The sequence below is a fragment of the Onychostoma macrolepis genome, chromosome 19 (genome assembly GCF_012432095.1).
Source record: "Onychostoma macrolepis isolate SWU-2019 chromosome 19, ASM1243209v1, whole genome shotgun sequence".
NCBI classification, from domain to species: domain Eukaryota; kingdom Metazoa; phylum Chordata; class Actinopteri; order Cypriniformes; family Cyprinidae; genus Onychostoma; species Onychostoma macrolepis.
Genome location: NC_081173.1, coordinates 24,081,449 through 24,101,390, shown reverse-complemented (window position 1 = coordinate 24,101,390; position 19,942 = coordinate 24,081,449). Strand labels below are relative to the sequence as shown.

At 39.1% G+C, this 19,942-nt stretch overlaps 1 protein-coding gene across 3 annotated transcripts; it reads left to right on the top strand.

The window, feature by feature from the left end:
- Positions 1 to 846: 846 nt before the first annotated feature.
- LOC131526214 (nuclear GTPase SLIP-GC-like) lies at positions 847 to 13,678 on the top strand. Of its 3 annotated transcripts, none has more exons than XM_058754381.1 (19): positions 847 to 983; positions 4,550 to 4,630; positions 4,735 to 4,767; positions 4,843 to 4,905; positions 5,376 to 5,638; positions 5,759 to 5,974; positions 6,077 to 6,271; positions 6,388 to 6,566; positions 6,683 to 6,713; positions 7,247 to 7,330; positions 7,406 to 7,499; positions 7,673 to 7,809; positions 7,911 to 8,075; positions 8,157 to 8,314; positions 10,505 to 10,628; positions 10,869 to 10,977; positions 11,199 to 11,332; positions 11,422 to 11,506; positions 11,634 to 13,678. In XM_058754381.1, exons 3-19 carry the CDS (start codon positions 4,755 to 4,757, stop codon positions 11,759 to 11,761), a joined length of 2,178 nt encoding a protein of 725 aa, XP_058610364.1. In that variant the 5' UTR covers positions 847 to 983; positions 4,550 to 4,630; positions 4,735 to 4,754; the 3' UTR covers positions 11,762 to 13,678. The 3 variants fall into 3 exon arrangements, with proteins under 3 accessions (XP_058610364.1, XP_058610365.1, XP_058610366.1); XM_058754382.1 differs by having other exon boundaries at positions 5,077 to 5,638; positions 11,634 to 13,676; XM_058754383.1 differs by having other exon boundaries at positions 4,843 to 5,227; positions 11,634 to 13,676.
- Positions 13,679 to 19,942: the final 6,264 nt, after the last annotated feature.

Genomic DNA, 19,942 nt, shown 5'->3' with positions numbered 1-19,942 from the left:
AAATTAGAATGTCAAGATACATGTCTGAATGGAAAGATCCTAGATCCTTTAAATTCTAACTATCCTATATATTACAATTCCTAAAAAATTATCTTTTAAACAGTTTTTTTAAACTGAAAGTGAGGCACTGTGTGTAATTACCAACCCAGTTGGTAATTACAGTCCCTCCAGTGGCACCAAATGGAATTGCAAAAGTGCAGGAAATGTAAAAATGTATTTGTTTGTATGACCACAACAGTAAGTTTGTAAAGTAACTAGTAAAATTTGAATTGTTATTATCAACAATGACATCACTCACAGAAATCAAATTCTTAGCATCAAAAACAAAACTCGAGTTCTTGACATCTCTAATTGTATTTTCACTAGATGAATAGCACAATTATATTTAACATTAAATAGAGTAAAGATAGAATTTTAATATATTAAAATAACTTTTTAGTAAAGAGTTCTACAAGATTTAAATACCTTTAATGTGAAGGTGATGCAGTTTTCATAAGGTTAGAAAAAATATAAACATGATACTTGTATTTTCTGAGCTATTGAAATTATATTTATAGACATTTATAATGAGGTTAAAGTGTAATATGTAGTTTTCTGTTAAGTTTCAGGCATGTCATGTGTTCTAAGGACAAAAATGTTTATGTGTTAAAAACGCCCACGATATATATAATATAATACTGATAATTTATTAAAAACAGTCAATATTTTTTGGCTTGCAAGTTACATCTTTATGGTTATTTCTGTTTAATGACAAGCATTACATGCTGTTGTACTTTGCACACACATTCCCACACACATCCTGTAAGCTGAAGTATGTGTACCACATCCTGTGTGAACAAAAGTAATTGCATTGATGCCGTTAGACATGTTTTATAACGTCTTGATGTGCAGCATGAAGAGGAAAACAGCTCTTTAGATTGCATTCTCAAGATACAACTGACACCTGGGATTTTTGTGACACACATACACAGACGAAGAATAGGGTAAGCTTACATGTAATTTTTTTTATTCGGGTCCATGGATTTCTCAGTTTATATACTGGTGGTGGTGGGAGGATGGAGGGGAATGTCAGTGTCATAAACTGCAATCATAAAAGAGAAAGTCCAGTACATATATACTCCAAGTGTCAAGCTGTGATTAGCCAGAGTTATACATGAATGACTTGACATCAGTCTTCCTGGTAGAACCTTTGCTGACGCTTTAATTTCTGTATCTTGGATGGTCTGAGGGTGAGTACATTTTCAGCAAATTTTTGGGTGAACTCTTCCTTTAAATGTATTATGTCTACACAGAAATAAAAGGAAAACTTGGAGATGCACATTGAAAACACAATCGATTATTTTCTATCTCAGTATATGCTCATTTACCTAACAGACCTGAATCCTTCACCTTCGGTTCTGAAGGGAAAATTTTGCCTACAGACAAAGAACACAGTGTCCCTTTGCTTCACTTCATGTGCTTTTCTCTTTCCTTTTTCCCCCCTGAAATCTGTACCAATTGTTGTGGTGGTCTAAAGTGCAGGATGATTAAAGAGATAACAAAAATAATTTAGTGCAATATAATTTTATTTTTTTGAAAAACAAACTGTTAATGTTAGTTAATGTCATTTAAATTTTTTTTTAAGGTTTTGTTAACTATGGTGTGTATGTAATAAAATAAATAAATAAATGTAAGCTAAAAGAGTTATGTTTGCTTATGAAAATATGTTGAAGCAAAGAGCAGGTGCACCGCTATGGTTTCTGGGCCCCCTGAACAGCATATCGACTCGGGCCCCCTCAGTAGGGTTAATTTACAGTGAAAAAACTTAAACCAATTTGTTATCAGCTATGTTACTTCAGCTTTTGAAAGAGATACTTGTGATACACTTTGACTTATCACATTTTTATTATGGTGGTTATCAGTATATGTTGAAGGTACAAAACAGATTTTAGTAGCAGCATGGCCTTGATATAATTCAGTAGAAAAAGGCTGTTGTTCTTACAGGTTGTTCGGTAAAAGTTACAGAATTATTCTGGCAACCACAGTTACAAGAATTCTGACAGGATAACTGGATAAAATTGTATGAATAATAAATATATGGTAATGTTCTATTTCTGATATAAAAAAGCAGAATGTAGCATGTTAACAGTGACATACATAAAGTTGGTTAAAGAAATCTAGTGTACTGAGTGTACATTTCCCGCCTCCAGGATTTTTCATCCATCCTACAATGGCTAGCCAAGGTATAAAAATGTCTCAGATAAAAAGAGATTGTCGGGGCAATTTTAAATAACTCTCATCAGCATAAGAGACAAACTCACTCAGTTGTCTTTCAAAAGTTTTATTCCTTGCAAAGAAGGTCAACAGTCATACAGACACACAGGTTGCTAAAGAGTGCGACACACTGGGAGTGTGCTCCTCCACCTTTATACACTCTAGGCACTCAAGGTTACAAGCTCACAAGCTCTCCACAGCTGTACTTTTCCACTCATGGTAAGAAACTAGAAAGAAACACTCCACTATGTTTCATGAGCATATAGGAAATCAACCAAAATGAATTTTTCTTCAACAATTCCCCCTTTTTATCACTCATTGATAACTAATTATATATATATATATAAAAAATTCATTACTACATCTAGAACTCTACTTTATCAAAATTATATGCATATTTTCTCATAAAATAATAATGATAATCTCAAAACAAATTTAAGCTATCACATTTATACTCTTCATCTCATTTTCGTATAAATGATCACACTCTTAAATTCATGAAAGAAATCAGAAAAACACGCTAAGGCTTTTTGTGTGGGGACAGACCCTATTTTAAGCAAGCTAAACAGTATAGATGGGCTAAACATTAATCAGATGCCCCATGACACAAATACAGGGTATTAGCTTCTTAATTCATTTAACACCTTTCACTGTTGCTTCCACTACTAGTCGTGTCGTCATCACCCGATTTCTCTCTTTCCAGATTAAAAAACATGTAATCAGAATAAGCCGTCATTTTAATCATCTGATGTGACGCGCTAGTCTTCACCAGTCTCTGTAGTGAGCTGGATATGAACTGAAAAATGCAAGGTAAACACAGTGGCGCAAAAACGTGGTATAGGGGCGCGCCATTTTCCCGGAATCATTATGTAAAAATCTTATTTAATAAAACGTCATAAATAATCAAAAGCTTAGTTGTTAAAAACAATGTAATGAAACATTTTTATTCAACGTTTTTTTGCATTTTTAATGAGGTCAAAAATGTGTTTATTTGTGTTAACTTATTAAGACGCGGAACCACCGTATCTCTTTACGACCACAGTAAACGACTGCGGTCAGGCCAGCCTCCACTTTGAAAAACACGGTCATTCTAGCTGCCACGTTATTTTGTGTTGCGCGCATATACTAGGCGTTGCGGTAATAGCGTGTAAAAACTTAAATCAAAGGAAAAGTGATCTCTGGCATTCATTTATTGAGCCAGTTTCTGTCAATAATGAATAAACGAATGAACGAATATACAAAAGAACAAATAAATGAAATCAATGAATTTTAAAATAATACAAATGTTTAAAAAAAGGTCTGATAAAACGAAATATGAGTAATATTAAATGTAGAATTTCCAAATAATATGAAAATACCTGTCTGATGAGAAATAACAAAATAAAAGCCTTTCGACTTGCATATAACCCATGATATAACCACATTTATCTGTAAATTCACATAGTTATAAAAAGAAAAGTCCCTGTTTCCACACACCAGTTTCAATCCAGATTGACAGTCCACAGTGTATCACTCAACCAGTTTCAGGACTGTCTGATGTTGCATTACATAATAAAAGCCCTCTGCAGACTATTTGGGAAAGTGATTTAATCCTTGAAAACAACAGGAAAAAAGGTAACAACGATTTCTATTTTAAGTGGTGCAGGTGCATCGCGGCAACACAAATAAGTACAAACTCTAAGGAGCGGGTGTTTTTATATCACTGTATTTCTGAAGGAACACTGTCTTTAGAAAATGTTCGATGTCATTTTCATTTCATCTGGCATGTTATGCCTGATAAAGCGGCGTTTGTAAGCTCAGGGCTGCTCTGTCTACAGCCGTTACTGGGGAAACCTCTAGTTCTCCCGCTTTAAAGTGCCTCCTGCAGAGAATGAATTTGCATTTTTAATAAGTCCGTCCAAGTAGTTATCGCTGCATCTCAGTCCGTCTGATTTACGCAGCAAACATATTTTGAGCCCCCCCCCTCTAGTCATGCTCTTGGGCTACAGGGTGATATGGCTATATAAATATCTTTACACTTTGGTTAAGACAAATTGTGAAGGAGCGTACATAATTGATTCTACTATATTCCTGTTGATCTCTGTGAAGCTGCTTTGACAAGATCTGTATTGTGTAAAGCGTTACAGAAATAAAGGTGACTTGACTTGACTTGTTACTCATTTGAATTTCCATAATGAAATACCATATGCAGTATCTGCTGATTTGTGACAGTATTTCTGTACATATCTTTGAGGACATCATAATTACTGAAACCATACATTTCTTAACCTGGGCTTTAATTCACTGTTTTGTACAGATCAGCCATTTCTGGAGCACCAAAAGCAGAGAACACCTTCTCTGCGTCTTGTACCATCACAATCTAGAACTTCCTCTGATGGTGAGACAATTAATTCTGTTATAATCAGAACAAAAAAGTTCTTAAAAGATTGGTAAAACAAAATGGATAATCTTTAATGATAATATATGTTCTTTCCCCTCCAGGAATTTCCATCGACCCTACAATGGCTAGACAAGGTATAAAAATTAAAGATTATAATAGTACAATCTGTGATTAAGGACAAATAATGAGTGGGATGAATTCTCTGATAGGTACTAAAAGAAAAATAGATCATGAAACATCTGACTCGAGTATAGAGACACCACTGACAACAGGTAAGTAAAATCTGAATCTGTCCACCTCTAATCTGCACTAGTAACTAATCAATTAGTTACCTATAAAAGGTCTGCAGGATTTACACACACACACACACACACACACACACAAACTTAAAAGGGTCATATCACATCCATCCATCTATTTTTCAAACGGTTTGTCATATGTAGCATCATGGGGACGCTGAAGCCTATCCCAGCACCTCCGGCCATGGTCAAGACAGACGGCCATGCTTACCAACTTGCCATCTTGAGACAAGCACCTGAGCCGTAAATGCTACACGACTGAACACTATATATTAGAACTACATACCATGCACTGGTAAAACATATACTATAATAGAATTTAAACATATGTCACTTATGTTGCTTCGAAAAATGTTATTTCATCAGAAACGTGCCTGTATGTATGTGTGTGTATACTCACCCATTGTCAAGCCCATTGCAACTCTCTTCTTTGTTGTATGCAGATATGATCGTGGAGAAAGCCAGGCAAATTCTGCAAAGAGTCAGTAACTCAGATAAAATCGATAAAGACAGCCGTAAGAAGGCAACCATAGGGATTTTTGGAAAATCAGGAGAAGGAAAGAGCTCTCTTTTAAGTGCAATCTTGGGGAAACAGAATTTCGTACCGTCTGGTTGTTTTGGAGCCTGTACAGCTGTTATTACTCAGGTGGAAGCCAATCTGACTGACTCCAACTACACAGCAGAGATCGAACTCTTCTCTAAAGAGGTTTCCTCATTTATCCTACCATGCATTTAATGAGAGTTCTTTATAAATATGTAAATAAACCAGAATGAATGGAACAAAACCAAGCTTTATTTTTCTCTATACTGTGTGCTATCTCTGCAGGAGTGGGAGAAAGAGCTCACAATATTTTTCAGAGTTAGAGAAGATGACAGTGAGGACAGGAATGAGGAGTTGATTGAAATTGCTGTCGAAAAGGTCACTGCACTGTATGGAGCTGATGCAGACCAGAAAACATTAGAAGAGCTCAAGAATGATGAAAAATTTGCTAAGATTGAAAGTTTTTTGTCTACTAGTAAGAAAATAATCTCAAACAGTAATGTAAGTTTTAGAAGACTGTTTAATATTTAACATATTAAATGTATATTGCATTGTTAATTTGCTTTTCAGCAAAATAAAACAAACTATTTATTTTCTGAACAGCTCTCTGAATTTACTGACGATGTTGCAAGTTACATACAACACAGTGAGTCAAGTCCTGGTGATTGGTTCTGGCCTCTTGTGAAGAGTGTGACGATCAAGATACCAGACTGTAATGAATTCCTGGAACACATTGTGCTTCTTGATCTTCCTGGGACTGGAGACTGCAGCAAGACTAGAGATGACCTGTGGAAATCTGTAAATATAGTTTTTCATTCTTTTCAAAGTAACATTTTGTCATATACATTGTAGAACCACACAATAAATCTATTGTGCCACTATGAACCATAAATGTCCTATTTTAAATCTTGTAGAAACTTGCAGAGTGCTCTTCTGTGTGGATTGTAAGTGATATCAATCGAGCAATCACTGACAGAGACCCCTGGGGGATATTAAAGCACTGCATTGAAGAACTGGGACCAGGAGGAAAATGCAAAAGCATCAACTTCATCTGTACAAAGACTGATGATATGAATCAACAAGAGTATATGAGGTATTTTGTGAATATTATAGGACAAGAAGAGCTGGGAAGTGGTCTAATTCTGAGAAATTACAGTAATCTAGTAGTAAACATGCAACACTTCACAACTTTTTAATATTCTTTTTCAGATCTGCACGGCTTCCAAGAGACCAAATCAAGGTTTGGAAAATGTAGAAGGACTGTACTAGCAGTGTTTCTGTAGTATTGGCCCTTTGTTTTCATAGACCAGTACTTAATTTAGCTGACAGTTTCCCCTGTAAGTCTGTACTATTGGTTTCACTTATGTTAGTGAGAGCTCGGTGACACTTTTTAAGGTGTCCTTGTTACACGTTACATGTGCTCACTGTTATAATAACAATTAATTATGCATAATTATATGCAAGTAACCGTAAACCAAACCCTAATCCTAACCCTAACCATATAGTAAGTGCATGTAGTTCATTAATGTTACTCAGTAGTTAAATGAATAATTACACTGTAACAAGGACACCTTAAATAGTGTAACCAAGAGCTCATATCACTGTAACTGCAATTTAATGAATGTAATAATCTACTGAAATGAAAAGGAGAATCTGTATAGTACATAATCAACCCATGAATCAGATTTTACAATATACCTACAGTATATGCATACGAATGTATGTGTGTGTGTGTGTTTTTTTTATTTAATTTTGTTTTTAATTATTCTTTAGGATCAGAAAAAAACATGCATACTTCATAGAAATGAACATGCCAAGACAAGGGTGAAAGAAAAGTTTCAAAATTCTGAAATCAAGGTATTAATTCTTGCCTAATTTTCTTTGTTACCTTTACTTTTTAAAATCTCTATTGATATTTGTTTTTCTTTTTAGAAAATATTCAACACTGACAATCAGTTTCAAGTTTTTACTGTAAGTTCCAATGCATTCTTTGACTGCAATTTAAATCTGGAATCAAGTGAAACAGGTAAACTATAATCTGTTTATTGCTTTTATTTGACCACTTTATTCATTCATGACAAAAAATAATCATGCCAAACTGTTGCTTGCATATTTTTAATTACAAGTTAAAATATCTAATAAAGTGAGATAAAACACTGACCAAATGAGTCCGAATCGCATCCTTGTGTGTATTTGTAGAAATCCCAAAGCTGCAGGATGATCTGAGGACTCTTAACAAGAGCATTAACAGAGAACTGGCCAGAGATTATGTCAATAAAGCAAAGGGACATTTATCCTGGATCCAAAGCGGCCAGTTTGATAAAGACAAGAAAACGGTACAGAGTCAGAATTAGAATTACTAGAATTAGTGAGTCTTCAGAATGCTGTCATTGTGTATTATTCTTTAATTCACTGCTGTTGTATGGATGTTTTTTAGATTGAAATGAAAGACAACGAATTTGAGAAGAACCTAAAGAAGTCACTAACTGAATTGGACAAATATTTTGACAGCATTTATAAGGATCTGGAGCAGTGTCTCTCAAAGGGAGTGGAAGAAGCAGTGAACTCATGTGTTGCTTCCACAAAGAAATTGATAACACCTGTGAGTGTGATTCAAATATTTGCACCATTTTAATGATCACTGTCCTTTTAATTCTGGTATATTTTTTTCTTTGTTACTCAGAATAAAGATGGAAGGGGGTTCCATAAAGTCCTTGGAGCTTTGTGCAAGAACTACGGATGCTATTGGTCTAAAAATCGGGATGTCATTCTAGACCTGAACAAGACATTGGCAAAACATTTGCACAAATGCATTTATAATGATTTCTGTCAGATTTTTCCGTAAGTTCTGTTTTATCATTCCCTTTCTAGTATCCCTTTGTGTAGTTTAGAATAAAATGCAATAAACTATTTACATTGCTTGTTGTTGAGTTTTAGGGCATTAACACGATCACGTTTTTAATTAACATTGATGTTAGTTATTACGAATCCGGTCTGTGAACTTCCATTCACTCACCACCAGAGGTCACTCACTCACCACAGTTACTTTTGCACTACACTAACTGTTGCACGTCACCTCCAGACTACAGTTCCCATCATTCATTGTACTGACTACACACACACAGCTCATTGCACTGATCACACACAGCTGATTCCCATTTGCACACTGTACTTAAAGGGATAGTTCACCCAAAAATGAAAATTAGCCAAAGATTTACTCGCCCTCAGGTCATCCTAGGCATGTCTGACATTCCTCTTTCAGATGAACACATTCGGAGTTATGTTCAACATTGTCCTGTCTGTTCCAATCTGTATAATTGCAGTGAATGGTGCCCCTGTTTCTGAATCCGAAAAAAAGTACCCATCCATCGCAAAACTACTCCACACAGGGTGTTAATAAAGGACTTCTGAAGCGAAACGATGCGTTAGTTTAAGAAAAATGTTGATTCTTAAAACTTTATAAACAGTTTAGTCCAGCTTCCTGTCTCGAGCAGGCGCGGTCCCGACAAGGCAGTTGAGAGTATGACGTAGGCGCCGCGAAATGCGCAATGTAAGCTCCCGGGAGAAGCGTGTAGTCTCGCGAGAGTAAGCTCCTGGGAGAGCGTGACGAACACGGAAGCACAGAGGAGAAAGGAAAACAAAACACCTGTCACTAACTATTAAAATGAAGATTCAAGTGAAAAATGTCGGAGGATTTCGATATAAGGCAAGAGGAGACTGAGATTTTTGCGCGCTTCTCCACGGAGCTTACATTGCGCATTTCGCGGTGCCTACGTCATACTCTCAACCGCCTTGTCGGGACCGTGCCTGCTCGAGACAGGAAGCTGGACTAAACTGTTTATAAAGTTTTAAGAATCGACATTTTTCTTAAACTAACGCATCGTCCTTTATTAACACCCCGGAGCTGTGTGGAGTAGTTTTGCGATGGATGGGTACTTTTTTTTCGGATTCAGAAACAGGGGCACCATTCACTGCAATTATACAGATTGGAACAGACAGGAAAATGTTGAATATAACTCCGAATGTATTCATCTGAAAGATGAATATCAGACACACCTAGGATGACCTGAGGGTGAGTAAATCTTTGGCTAATTTTCATTTTTGGGTGAACTATCCCTTTAAGCCATGGACTTTCTCTCCCTCACTGCCGAGTAATGTATGCGCTTATCGCTGCCCTAGCTTTAGCTACTCTACAGAGCCCTTGATAGTTTTCCTAGTCTAGTCTTGCCTTGCCTTGCCTGTATTGGATTGTGTTTTCCCCTGCCTGGACTTTTGCTTACGTTTTCAGATTAGCTCTCTCGTCAAGCCCCTTTGGATATTGTTCACTGTCGTCTGACCCATGCCCGTTTTTGATGACTCTTTGCCTAGCCTGTGATATTCCTGTTTGCCACTGTTGGACCCTTGCTTGTTTCCTGACCACGCCTCTGTAATAAAGCTCGCACATGGATCCGCATGTCTCTCGTCTCGTTGGATCCGTTACAATTATATTATTGGCATTTTGTTTACAAATTATTAACATTAAATTGGAGTACAAACAAACACAGCTTGTAAGCATGGGCCAACTGTAGATTACATGTAGAGCAGTAAACCAGCAAATGAGAAAATTGGGTGTAGTTTTATTGTGGCAGGTTATTTGTGCTAGATTAATTTGAGGTCAAGCGTTTTCTCTAGGAAACAACACCCTTATGTTTGTTGCACATGATATCCAAGCAGGTCCCAAATGAGTGGGTTTGTACTGGTTTTCTTTCTAGTGATGGTTTATTTAGGCCAGTTGCATACACTCTGTAAAGGACAAAAAGAAATGATTGGCTCACCTCCCAGGTCCATTCTGGTCTGAATCTTTTGTTAATTTGTCATTATACAACTGCATAGGTTAGATAATAGCAATACAAACTTTGTGTGTTTGGGAAATTAGCCTTTCCCATTACTATTTCCTTCCAGTAATTCTCAGATTATATATATCAAGGATTACAATTATATTCTGTAAAATGTTTTTAAAATAAACTGTAAATGGTTTTCTTTTGGCTGCAGTGTGAGTGGAAAAACAGGAAAATCGGTGCAGGAACAGATTGATAAATTCAGTATCATCCAGAGTGACTCTGCTTACCCCAGGTCTGACATACTGCATTACATTCAGAACTTCATCAAAATTGAGGTGAGTTCACCTGTTCTCTTGGGGACACTAATAGGTCGTACTCTGGTCCTGATCCTCTATGTCTGTCTTCGGTTCAAGTCTATGTGAATCCTCATACCTCATATTTAAGCAGGATGTTTTTATTACAAAGCAGTAAGCACTGAAATACATCAGAAAAACTTTTAATGTAGGACTGCTGTAAGCAGTGACTTAATGTTTATAGATTTTTCTGACTTTTTTGTGTTTTTCCACTTTTGAAAGGAAACTAAACTGAAGGCAGCGCTCAACAGAGACATTGTTGACATTAAAAAGGGCATCTACTCATCAATACAAATAACCATTGTGAATGAAATGGCTTCTTGTTATCAGCGTAAGCTTGCATTAAGAGTTACAATTAATCACAATTTATGTTAATGTACCTTGCTATTTAGTGCAGAAAAGAAAACACCTTTCATTAATAAAAAAAGCCACTCAGCATGTCACAAAACATTTGTTTCATGAAACACACATCGAAGAATTGGTTTATTTCGTTGTTCTGATGTGTCTCTATGAAAAAGAAAATGAATGAATACAGATTATTTTTTATTTTAGAAGCTGCAGCTGTGACAGGAACAGGATCCATGAAGAGAATGCAAGAACTGTTAATAACCACAGTTGATAATAAAAAACACGACATGTTCAACAAAGCAAAAATGGAATTGCTTAAAAAGTTCACTAACTTAAAGGTACTGGTCTCACATTGATTAAGATGATCATGTGTTCAGCTGTACAATGACTAAAGTCAAATGGAATCTTCTCTTGTTTCTTTGTAAAGCTGGACATATTGAAAGCTCTTAAAAATGAACTACAGGAAGTAATAAAAAGCTCACAATCACAAACCAGCGAAAAGACAAGGATGGGTAAGAATGTCATTCTACTACACAACAGAAACAAGAGTTGAAACAAATAATCTTTTGCAATCTGAAATATTGACTGATTCTTTTCGGTCATTGCCTCGTGTAATATCTGGTTACATTTCTTTTCTAGATGTCTCCAGAGAGATTGAAGAGCTGGAGAGACTTCTGGAGCAACTGTCTGACTGTTGGTCATTGTACAATAAGAAGCCCAAGAGAAATGGCACAAATCACAAAGGAAACATAACAACTGCGCAATAAGTGTAACACATTTATTACAATTATTATTATTTGCTCAAATGTATTTGTGTTGTTATATTTTTTTTCTGTACATTTGTTTGGCGGAAGATGTATTTTATCTTAAGTTGCACATTTCTGTAAACATTCTGAACTTTGGGTTTTATTTTAGAGTGCATGATACACAAATAGTTTTCTGATTATTTGTTTTTATTATTACTGTTTTATAACAAGACATAGAAATTACATTTAAAAACATTTCTAATTTTCAAGAACCTTAAAACATTTGATACATTTACTGTATAGACTGGAATGTAAGTGCAAAGGTCTTTCTGAAACATATGCAGTAGTGACAGTTAAAATAGGCTGTCGAGATATGTCTAATTTCTTCATGTATTTACAGTGTTAGAAAAGCTTTAAGTATTAAAATCAGAATGAAAAAGAAATTCTTTTCTTAACTATTTTGAAGAGACTGAAACAAGAAAAAAGTAGGACATATAAAGTGTATAAAGTTTGTTCATTTCTGCATTGTTGGTGTTGAAAGATTGAAATGTTAAAACGAAACATTACTTATGATGTAATGTTTATTGTTTGCCATGTGACACAAAACATGTATTTTAGACCTATGCTGTGACCACAATAGAACCACTAATACACTAAATACACTAAAACCACAAAATAAAATCACAACTCTTCTGAATCCATAAGATTGAACAGAACAGACCCAATTTAAGTCTTTATTCAGCGATCTTCATCTACATTCTCAGTGACCATAAACATCAAATCCTATATTGAGTTTATCAAAAAAAAAAAAAAAAAAAACTGATAAAAGCATATATACCCCCACTTTATTAGTATTTAAATAGTATATGGATTTTTGAACTTTATTCTTGAAAAGATGGCACTGTATTAAGCAGTATATAGAAAATGTTTCTGTTGCTCATGAAAACGTTTCTGAAACGTCTGTGTATTTGACAAATATTGCTTTTTATTCACTTCATCTGTGATAGAGTATGCAAACACCGAATGAGTGTTGTACATTCGGTCGAAATCGCTAACGCGTTATTGTTTCAGCTATTAAAATAGTTCAGTTTTGTATGTAATGGCAAATTTTCGAAATTTCGTTTCGTTTTTTATTAAGTTCATTTAGAAAAATGTTTGGAGAATTTTTTTGTTCGTTAAATAAGTTTATTTTTTCTTAAAGTAACGACCAAGCAGCCAGCGGCAGACCAGCAGGCTGATCATAGCTTATGTTTGATGAATTTAGCCTTCTCAGATCATCACGACTTGCCTAAAATACGATCTATAGATATTTAAAACAATTCAAGCATATAACAATGTTTAAACATTAAACCTAGATAAATGTGCGCTGCATCCAGTAGTTTGTGCGGAGAGACACAGAAAACACTAGTTTATTAGTAAACAATTCAAATATCTCCTTACTATTTTCCCCTGACACATTCAATTACTTTTACTGGGGCTTTGCAGCAAGCTTCAGCGTATTGTGCACCCAAGACATTGAACTGCTTTCTGTCTCATTACGGCAGTTTTATTTGCCTCGAGAATTTCCTCAAATATTTGTTACGGTGGTGTACATTCACCCTAAAGCAAATGAGGCTAAAGTGAAGGAGACTGTCGAACGAAATATTTCTAAGTTGCAAAATGTTTCCCCTGATGCCCCTAATTTTATCATGGGGGATTTTAACCATTGCTCCTTGAAATATACTTTGCGAAACTTTCAACAGTATGTGACCTGTGCAATGCGATTTAATAAGACCTCCCTGATAGCACACGTACATCTAGGAGACATCTATTTGACATCTGCATTTACATCTGCAAGACGTATTTTTTAGGGTGTTTGCTCATCTGCAATACGTCTATTGGACGTCTCCTTTTAGATGTCAAATAGACGTCTATTAGATGTCTTTAAGATGTTTATGATTTAGAATGTATGTAAAACTGACATCTGAAAGACGTCTGTCAGACGTTTGTAGACTGCAGATGCTTTCCAGATCAAGAGATCTTTAACAGACATCTCGCAGACGTACGTGTGCTATCTGGGCTTGGACTTGTGTTATGGTTCCGTCAGAGGTGCTTCCCTGATAGCACACGTACATCTCGGAGACGTCTATTTGACGTCTGCATTTACATCTGCAAGACGTATTTTTTAGGGTGTTTGCTCATCTGCAATACGTCTATAGGACGTCTCCTTTTAGATGTCAAATAGACGTCTATTAGATGTCTTTAAGATGTTTATGATTTAGAATGTATGTAAAACTGACATCTTACAGACGTCTGTCAGACGTTTATAGACAGCAGATGCTTTCCAGATCAAGAGATCTTTAACAGACATCTTGCAGACGTACGTGTGCTATCTGGGTTATAAATCTATTAGTAATCCACCATTGGGGCTGTCTGATCATAACACTGTGTTTTTAATTCCTGTGTATAAAACAGTTTTTAAAAAGTATAAGGCTGAAACCAAATGTATCAGGAAATGGTCTGAAATGGTCTTTAGCACTGCAAGGATGTTTTGATTGCACAAATTGGGAGGTTTTTGAAAATTCATGTTCTGATATTGATGATGTAACCAACCTGGTCTCATAAAAATACGTACCTCTAGAGATCCTCGCAGATCTGCGCACTTTTTGTGCGACACCATTTTACGTACCTTGCTGCACGTTTCGCCGCAGTTTCAAATAGAAATGTCCACTGAGTGGCGCTAAAACACAGGTTCAATATGTGAACCCTGGCACGTTTTTATTACGTAGATATTGGTACGTATTGCTGTTTTTTTATTACGTTGCTTTAGATACGTATTACAGCGGTTCAGAATTCAAATATCCGGGGACTGTCCCTAAAAGTTAATGCTCTATCGTGTTGGAAATATGCCCTACACCAAATCCAGCCCTAAACCTACCCGATAGTGTTAACAAATGCAAAACTGATATAAAAACATATTTGCTGATGCAACTGTGCCATTTGAACTTCCTTTTACGCAGATTTTAACTGCTTTGTGGTACCGTAGTTTCACGGGATTCGAACCGGTGCTTTTCGCCTCCTAAGTCCGTCTCCATACTCCGTGAGCTACCGAACAAAGTTATCATCTATGAAAACCCATAGTTATGAAGCTGGATGTCTGCGATGCTAACGTTCAGAAGCATCAGTTTTCAAATCTCTCAGCATATTAATATTGTTTTGAAGTCATAGCATGATATTCTTCAAGTAATTTTGCGAAAATTACGCTTTATTAATCGCAACTCTGTAAATTTGTGTGAAAGTGTTCATTTATTTTGGAAACTGCAGTGATATGTACTTATTGGTACGTATTTCATGTCACGCTAAAAAGTGCACCCAGGTACGTAAATGCCATGAGACCAGGTAGGATGTAACAGATGTTGTAAGTAGTTACATACATTTTTGTGAGGGTATGCTTATCCCTCAAAAAACTGTGAGAACTTTTGCTAATACAAAGCCATGGGTAACTAAATCTATTAAGTCCCTCATGATTGAAAGAAATAAGGCATTTCATAGAGGTGACTTGGAAAGGAAGCATGATTTGCAAAAACAAATAAAGTGCGAAATTAGGAGGGCTAAAAATAAGTATAAGGAGAAAGTAGAGGGGGATATTAGAGGAAATAGACTTGGCTCTGCCTGTTAGAGTATGCATACTATAACTGGATCTAAAAGTAAAAGTAATGTCCCCATAAAATTGGTTGGTTATCAATCCAATATACAGTTGGCACAGGAATTGAATACTTTTTATACTAGATTTGATGTGGAGGATTTTACTAGTGAAATGAATATGTTTAGGAATAAGACTGTGTAATATGGAGTGTAACTTTTTTAATCAGCAGGATGTTATAAACGCTTTTAAAAAGAGCAAGGTGGGAAAATCCTCTGGACCAGATAAGATTGGGGGATGTTTATTAAAGACCTGTGCGGATCAGCTAGGTCCTGTTTTTTATAATATATTCCAAAAGTCGCTTTATCTTCAGAAAATTCTTAAGTTGTGGAAAGAAGCCATCGTTGTGCCTGTAAGGAAGACAAATTATCCTAAGACTCTAAATGATTTTAGACCTGTTGCTCTGACATCATTGGTGATGAAATGTTTTGAGAAATTTGTCAGGGATGAACTTTTATTAAAAACTCAAAGTCTTTTAGATCCATTGCAGTTTGCTTACCAGGCCAGAAGGGGAGTTGAGGATGCCTCATCCACCCTGTTAAATATGGTTACGAAACATTTGGAGGGAAGGAAAACCCATGTCAGATTGCTCTTTGTAGATTTTTCGTCAGCTTTTAATACTATTCAGCCCCATGTTTTAGTAAAGAAATTAATTTCAGAGTTTAAATTAGAATATAAGATAGTGGGGTGGTTATTAGATTTTTTAAGTGATAGAATACAGAGAGTAAGAGTAAACAGTACCTTATCACATACTCTTATTACGTCCACAGGTTCTCCCCAAGGATGTGTTCTCTCACCTTTGCAAATGATTGTGTGAGTAGACACACAGACAGGTTCTTTTTAAAATTTGCTGACGATACAGTTATTGTTAGTTTGTTGACTGGGGATGAGAATTATCATGGTCCAGTGGTGAATGATTTTATGACATGGTGCGACAGTGCCTTTTTGCAAGTAAATATAAAAAAGACCAAAGATATGGTAATTGATTTTAGATCCAGTCCTTCGTCTCCTCAACCAACTAGTGTAAATGGTCAATTCACAAGTTCACACTTACATATATTTAGCACGAGTAACGTAATGCGTATTTGGCGAGTATGGTAATACGTTGTTGGCGTGCTGTCCTGGGGAAGGGCTCCGAGCTCGGGAATTGCCCGAACCCAGAGTATCCCCCCTACTGTGTAGTGAACTTTGGTGATAATGGTGGAGAAGGGGTGGTGGAGGGATGCTGATTAGCCGTCAAATGAAAGGAGGTATGTCAGCTGTATTTGTACCCTTGTGTTGATTAGCCTGATGGCGTACCACTTGTGTCTAATTAGGCTAAGTATCTGACGTGCTCCTCCGAACTTTGTTAATAAAACATCATTTCACGAGTTCACACTTACATATATTTAGCACGAGTAACGTAATGCGTATTTGGCGAGTATGGTAATCGTTGTTGGCGTGCTGTCCTGGGGAAGGGCTCCGAGCTCGGGAATTGCCCGAACCCAGAGTATCCCCCCTACTGTGTAGTGAACTTTGGTGATAATGGTGGAGAAGGGGTGGTGGAGGGATGCTGATTAGCCGTCAAATGAAAGGAGGTATGTCAGCTGTATTTGTACCCTTGTGTTGATTAGCCTGATGGCGTACCACTTGTGTCTAATTAGGCTAAGTATCTGACGTGCTCCTCCCGAACTTTGTTAATAAAACATCATTTCACGAGTTCACACTTACATATATTTAGCACGAGTAACGTAATGCGTATTTGGCGAGTATGGTAATACGTTGTTGGCGTGCTGTCCTGGGGAAGGGCTCCGAGCTCGGGAATTGCCCGAACCCAGAGTATCCCCCAAAAAGCAATTGAGTGTTGGACAGCCGCCAGACTAAGATCCCCAAATACGCAATAGATCTGGCGGTAGCTGGTTCGAAGGGTAGCCTGGATGACAGGCCGGGGAGCCACGAGCTCTGAGGAGCGGTTTGGCATGCATGGGTAGGCCCCACCGGCCGCTGGTGTGAACTGCGTGGTTTGGGGCGACCGGTCAGGAGGGCTCGAACCGAAGCTCAACGGTGTGCTCATCACGTTGGGACGGGTGAGCCTTGCCCGCCGATAGAGGAGCAGCGTCGTTAAGGCCCTGGCCAGGAGGACCCGAGTTGCCTGCAGTGGGATAGATCACGGAGTCGGCGACGAGCCCTACTGGCCGTCAGCCCCTGCTGATCAGAGGACAGAGGGCGGAGACTTGCCAAGAGAACCCATGAAGCCTCCGACTGGAGCACCTCCATGCCGGACGAGTGGGTCCTATTGGCTTGGCAGATAAAAAGAGTTTTGGACGTCCGACAAGGACGCTCTCGCGACATCCGACGGGAGATCAAGACTCACGGCATCGAATGGATGAGCCTCACTTGCGGGCGGCAAGTACAGGAGCCCACCGGGAGACCAGCGTCAACGTCCGACACGAGATCAAGACTACAATGTCGGACGGATAGCCTTGCCGACAGGTAGGGAGAAGAGAAAACCCGGAGACTGGGAGGGCCCTCGCAGCATCCGATGGAGATTGAGACTCAGGAGATATCGGACGGGTAGGCCTCGCCAGGCGGGGGGAAAAGGTGTGAGGATAGAAGAGACAGGTGGACGGTGTTCGGCAGGCGGGCGAGACCCATGGCGGCTGATGGCTAGGCGTCGTCGCCCGTCGAACGGAAAAATAGGTGGGTGGCCGAGACCGACACCGACGCTCTACGGGAGGCCAATACTCACTGAGTCAAACGGGTCAGTCTCGCCGACCGTAGGATGAAACGGAAAGATGTCTGGCTGGGAGGCTCTCGCCGACGCCCGACGGGGGCACAATACCCACTGTGTCAGACGGGTAAGCGTCGCCAGCGTGGGACTTGAAAAGGTAAGGTTGTCTGGCCGAGAAAGCGCTCACCGGCGTTCGACGGGAGATCAAGACTCACTGTGTCGAACAGGTAAAGACGGAAAAGGTAAAGTTGGTCGGGACGCTTAGCCGCCATCCAACTGGTGAGCGTGCTCACCTGTTTGAAGGCCAGCGGCGCTGACGTAGGAGGAAAAAGACGAGGTTGACCGCCGAGGCTCTCGCGACATCCGACGGAGATCAATACCGTGAGTCGGATGGTTAAGCCTCGCGGTGGCGGACTGAAAACTAAGATTGCTTGACCGACCGGTATGTAGCGTTCGAGGGGTTTGATATTGTGGTGCAAGTGGACGGAAAAGGTAAGATTGTCTGGCTGGGAGGCTCTTGCCATCGTCCAACGGGAGATCAAGACTCACTGTGTTGGACGGGTAAGCCTTGCCCAGCGTAGGACTTGAGAAGGTAAGGTTGTCTGGCCGGGAGTGCTCGCCGGCGTCCGTTAAGAGGATCGGGGCTCACTGAGTCGGACGAGTAAGACAGAAAGGTAAGTTGTGTGGTCGGGAGGTTTCGCCGACATCCGCCTGGAGATGGACACTGCAGCATGGATGGGTAAGTTTCACGGCCGCAGGATGGAAGAAAGGTAAGTGTCTGGCTGGGAGGCTCTCACCGATGTTCGCCAGGAGCTCAGTGCTCGCTGTGTCAGACGGGTAGGCCTTGCCCAGCGAGGGATTTGAAAAGGTAAGTTTGTCTGGCCGTGAATGCGCCATCGGCGTTCGGGCGGAGATCAAGACTCGCTGTGTCGAACAGGTAAAGACGGAAAAGGTTGTGTGGTCGGAGGCTCGCCGGCATCCGACCGGAGATGAAAACTCACGGTCCGGATGGGTAAGTCTCGCCGCCACGGGATGGAAAGGTGAGTTTGTCTAGCTGGGAGGCTCTTGCTGACGCCCGACGGAGCACAATACCCACTGTGTCGGACGGGTGGCGTCGCCAGCGTGGGACTTGAAAAGGTAAGTTTGTCTGGCCGGGAATGCGCTCACCGGCGTCCGGCGGGAGATCGGGCTCACTGTGTCGGACAGGTAAAGACAGAAAGGTAAAGTTAGGTGGCCGGGAGGCACTCGCCGTCATCTGACTGGAGATGGAAGCTCGCAGCCTGGTTGGGTGAGACTCTCCGGCCGCAGGGTGGAAAAGGTAAGTTGTCTAGCTGGGAGGCTCTGCCAGTGTTCAACAAGCTGTGAAGATTCACGGTGTCAGATAGGTGGGCCTCGCCAAGCGTGGACTTGAAAAGGTAAGTTCTTTAAAAATGTCTGGAAGGCTCGTACCAATTTATGTGAAAATTTTTTTTTTTTTTTTTATATTACCCGATTAGCATCTGGTGGGCTGATTTAATGTGGAACTGGTTTATTCTGATATAGCTTTGGAAAGCTTCTGAAGACCATCTTCCTAGGGTTTGGATCTGTTGTTTGGTGAGGCCTTTCTGGGCTGCTGATGTTGCTGCCCCGATGCGAAAGGAATGGCTGGAAAATTTTTGCTGAAATGCCTGCCGATAGCAGGACTGATTTAAGATGTTTTGGAACCAGAAGCGACTGGCAGGTTTTGGCCTCGTCTAAGAATAGAGGTTCGAGAGGATTTGGCCTGGGAAATCCTAGAGCAGAGGTACTCGAGGACAGCTTGGTAGGGTTG

Coding starts and splice junctions, on each gene's coding strand:
- LOC131526214 (XM_058754381.1), top strand. Junction 11,333..11,421: donor AAAAGTTCACTAACTTAAAG/GTACTGGTCTCA, acceptor TTCTTTGTAAAG/CTGGACATATTGAAAGCTCT. Junction 11,507..11,633: donor CAGCGAAAAGACAAGGATGG/GTAAGAATGTCA, acceptor TTTCTTTTCTAG/ATGTCTCCAGAGAGATTGAA.